The 3,671-nt window shown below is 36.5% G+C and overlaps 1 protein-coding gene across 1 annotated transcript in view; it reads left to right on the forward strand.

Moving 5' to 3' along the window:
- The window catches only part of LOC119587914 (dystrobrevin beta-like), a gene marked incomplete at its 5' end in the record, with an annotated part of 25,424 nt that overhangs the window by 16,379 nt on the left and 5,374 nt on the right, over nt 1-3,671 (forward strand). The window contains 5 exon segments of the mRNA XM_037936623.1: nt 176-268; nt 543-639; nt 1,339-1,454; nt 2,386-2,569; nt 3,373-3,604. Coding sequence (XP_037792551.1) covers nt 176-268; nt 543-639; nt 1,339-1,454; nt 2,386-2,569; nt 3,373-3,604 — 722 coding nt within the window.

Consider the following 3,671-nt stretch of genomic DNA (forward strand, 5'->3'; position numbering starts at 1 on the left):
TCTTAATCTAAATCAGTAACACGGTCTTTCTACTAAAGGCAGAAAAATAAAATTCATAAATGCATATACAAAATCCATTTCCTCTGATTGGTTTCTGGCTGTTTACTCTATCTCAGAAAAAAAAGAAAAGGTTATTAGTGACTTATCTGCATTTTAAGGTCTTTTACATTTGCAGGCCCCCTTCACCTCTTCCATCACACAACGGCTTTGAGGGGGGAGCCTCAGCACCGATACCTACCTCCTTAGAAAGTCGGTCTTCCAGTAGAAGGTAGATTTATCTCGGTTGGGGAGTAGAAAGATTACCATTTATAGAAAACTTATTTTTATAGTAATATTCCATCGTAGAAGGATTATCACTGTTAATGATACTAATTATGTACTAACAAAAGATTTTCTACTAGTTTTCAAGTTGAATTTGAGAGGGAGCTAAGCTTTTAACTAATATTTCTTTGTGACTGGTCAAATAACATTAACATCTTAAAAACTATTGAAAACTAACACTGCAACTAAGAGCTACTAACCATAGGCTTCTTTCCTGCAAGTTGTGTCAGCAGCTTGCCAGACTGGAGTCAGTTGGATGAGGAGCATCGACTTATTGCTCACTATGCTGCTCGTCTTGCAAACCAGACCTCCCTTTCTGTAAGTCAGCTCTGACTCTATGGTAGTCTCAACAATATGTCCTTAGATTTGGCCTGGTTTACTTTAGTGTTCTTTTGGTATAGTTATTCTCTTTTTATTTTTTTCAGATTTCTTTGGCCCTTTAAAATGTCATTTTTAGTATACTTGCTAATGGAGGCTTAGATAAAGAATATTCTTTTTTGTTCTTCTTTCTTCTTTTTGTTCCACTCTATCCTTTTTGTTAGCCTTAATTTTAGATTCCAGCTAAGCATATCCTTTACAAAGCTTTTAACCAAAAACATCCCTAAGAGAGCTTCAGAAGACATTATTTTCTCATCAAATTTCTTTCTGAGGTTTAATTTCCTCAAAAAATCTTGATAGTTTTAACAGTTCCCTGTAAAAGTTTATATGGGTACAGTAATGTAGGAAAAAAAAAATCACTAACTGTATAAAGCAAAGGTAGATCTCTTGACTTAGCTCTTTATATCCAGGAGAAAGACGTGATCTCTAGAAATAGAAACAACAAATTTGCTTTTTTGCCTCTGATTCCAAGTCTTTCATGTTTTCAGGTATTTCATTTACCTGCTTCTAAAAAAAGTAATACTCAAGAAGCTGCAGTATGTATAAAAATGCCAGTGAACTATATTAAGCAGCATTCTCATTATTGGTAAAAGTCATTTGCAGAAATGTTTGTGTGAAATCTCTGTTTTTTTATTGCAGGGAAGTGAAAGTGTGGACTCAAGCCCTGGCTTTGATGCATCTTCTGCTCAGCGAGATCTGATCTTGTCACTGGAAGCAAAGAATAGGGAAATTATGAAGGAAATTAATATTCTAAGGTAATTTCATTTTGTTTCATGTTTGGAACATGAATGCTAAGAAGATTAGAATGAAGAATATTTTGAACATTTTAAGCAATTTTATTCAGGTGTAATGGTTTACTGATTATATATAAATTGATGTATTTTATATGGATTTGAATGCAGAACAAACTGAGGTTGGAAGATGATTCTAGATACATATTGATATGATTTATATATTTTTTTCTTTTTTGTTTGCTGTAGAGTATATGATATAAACAGTGAGTAGATTCACTGCTTTGATATTTCACTTGGCATAAGACAGAGCTCTGTAAATATTTAATGTAGTTAGACATTGAATACTCATAATAATTTTTTGAAGTATTTGACAGAAAAATCTGCATGACATGGCCTTCAATGGACAAGTGTAATTTTGAAGATTAAATCAGTTATTTCCCATTTTTGTATGTTGCTGATATGACTATTAACCGGTTCATGTTGAGGGGCATCTTTTCTTGTCATGAAGCACCGAGCCCATATGCCAGGTGGCAAGTATCCTTGCCACATGGTCGAGTCTGCTATATGTTATGTTTGCTAAATAGCTATTTGCTTGTTTGGCTATCTCTTTGATCACTTAAAAAAGTACAAATTCCAAAGTAGGCTTAAAGTCTCATTTTAGTCTCTTCCATTGGAAAATTATATTTGCAGTAGCCAAAAGCATAGAAAGTGAGGTAAATATATATGTCCCACGCTTCTAATTTTTCACACAAATGGCTGGCAGCTGCCTGGCACATGGCTTGGTTTAGCATGAATAAAAGCTGTCAAAAGCTGTGTTAATTTAAAGAAAAGTCATAAATGAAATATATGTTTATTCCAAAGTCAGCCATTTATTTTCATATGGTCTGTAACTTCTAAGGATGATTAAAGATAAAAAAAACAGCATATGTTTACAAATAAAGTTGGGTTTCAGGAACAGAGTGTATGTTTGCAGGCAGCAGCAGGAAAGAGCTGAGGGCAGCAGTAATCCTACATTGGTGGCAGAGCTTCGTGCTTTGCGGTCTCATCGACATGAGCTGGAGTCTAACTTGTCTTACCTGCAAGATTCACGCAAGCAGTTGATGCAGCAACTCGAGGGGCTTATGAAGATGCTCAAAGTATGCAATTGTGATTGTTTTTTTGAGAAGTGGCATGTTCAGTCATGTGTCTAGGAAATATTTAAAGGAAATTGAATGACATGGAAAAAATTATTTTGTCTTTACACTAGGAAAGGCAGACATGTTAGTGTAATGGGTTGTGTAGCAACTGTGGGAGAAAGCATTTGGTAGGAAAGGGCTTCATGAAGTCCCATAATTATTAAAAGTGGTCTGACATATTCTCAAAGATCAGAATCAATTGAGAGCATGATCTTCCAAAGGTGTTCTCTAAGAACATCTTTGGATATGCATGCCCTCAGTTGAGTTATTACAATTTGGTTTTAAGGAGTGAACACTGTCATTACCACCATTTAGCCATGAAAAGGGAGGTTGAAAAAAGTCTTTTGGTAGAAAATATAGGAGTAGTTTTTGGTACAAGTTTCTTTTTTCCCCCTCTATATTTAAGCTTGGAGTTTTCAAGAGTCTTCAATAAGTGAAAATGTATATATATATATTCGTGTAGTTAAGACTGACTTTGTATTTTTGTAGGATTTACCTTGTAAACCATCTAAAGGTAAAAGGCAGGGAAATTATCAGATGCTAAGAGTATACACAGGTCTGCAAGTGTCATAACTGTATTAGATGAAATAAAGTAATTGGAATATGATTGGTTTAGCAAAAAAGATGTATTTTGCAGTATATTTAGCATCTGAGAATATTGCTTTGACCCCTCAGTATACTATGAGATGATTTATCACATCACTACCATCTCCCAGACTATCATTCAGAAGCCATGAATTGTGCACCGTGTCTTTACTCTGCAGAACCGCCAGACCTCACCCACTACCCCCAATGGCTCCCCCAAGTCTCCCCCTCTCTCCTCGGGGGGAACAGTGGGTAGTGGCAGCATTATGACTCACCTGCCTGGGGGCACGCAGGGGTCCACGTCTTCCTCCCGCTCAGCTCCCCCCACACCCTCACACACGCCGCAGGTTTCCACACTGGACTCCCTTTCCTCGTTACACGTGGATGGACTGCAGTCGGCTGTGTCTTCAGGTGAGATACCTGCTTCTGAGAGTGGGATGGAGGATTAGTGATTTTGTTGTATATTTTCCTCATATAT

This window comes from Penaeus monodon, chromosome 23, assembly GCF_015228065.2.
Source record: "Penaeus monodon isolate SGIC_2016 chromosome 23, NSTDA_Pmon_1, whole genome shotgun sequence".
NCBI lineage: Eukaryota > Metazoa > Arthropoda > Malacostraca > Decapoda > Penaeidae > Penaeus > Penaeus monodon.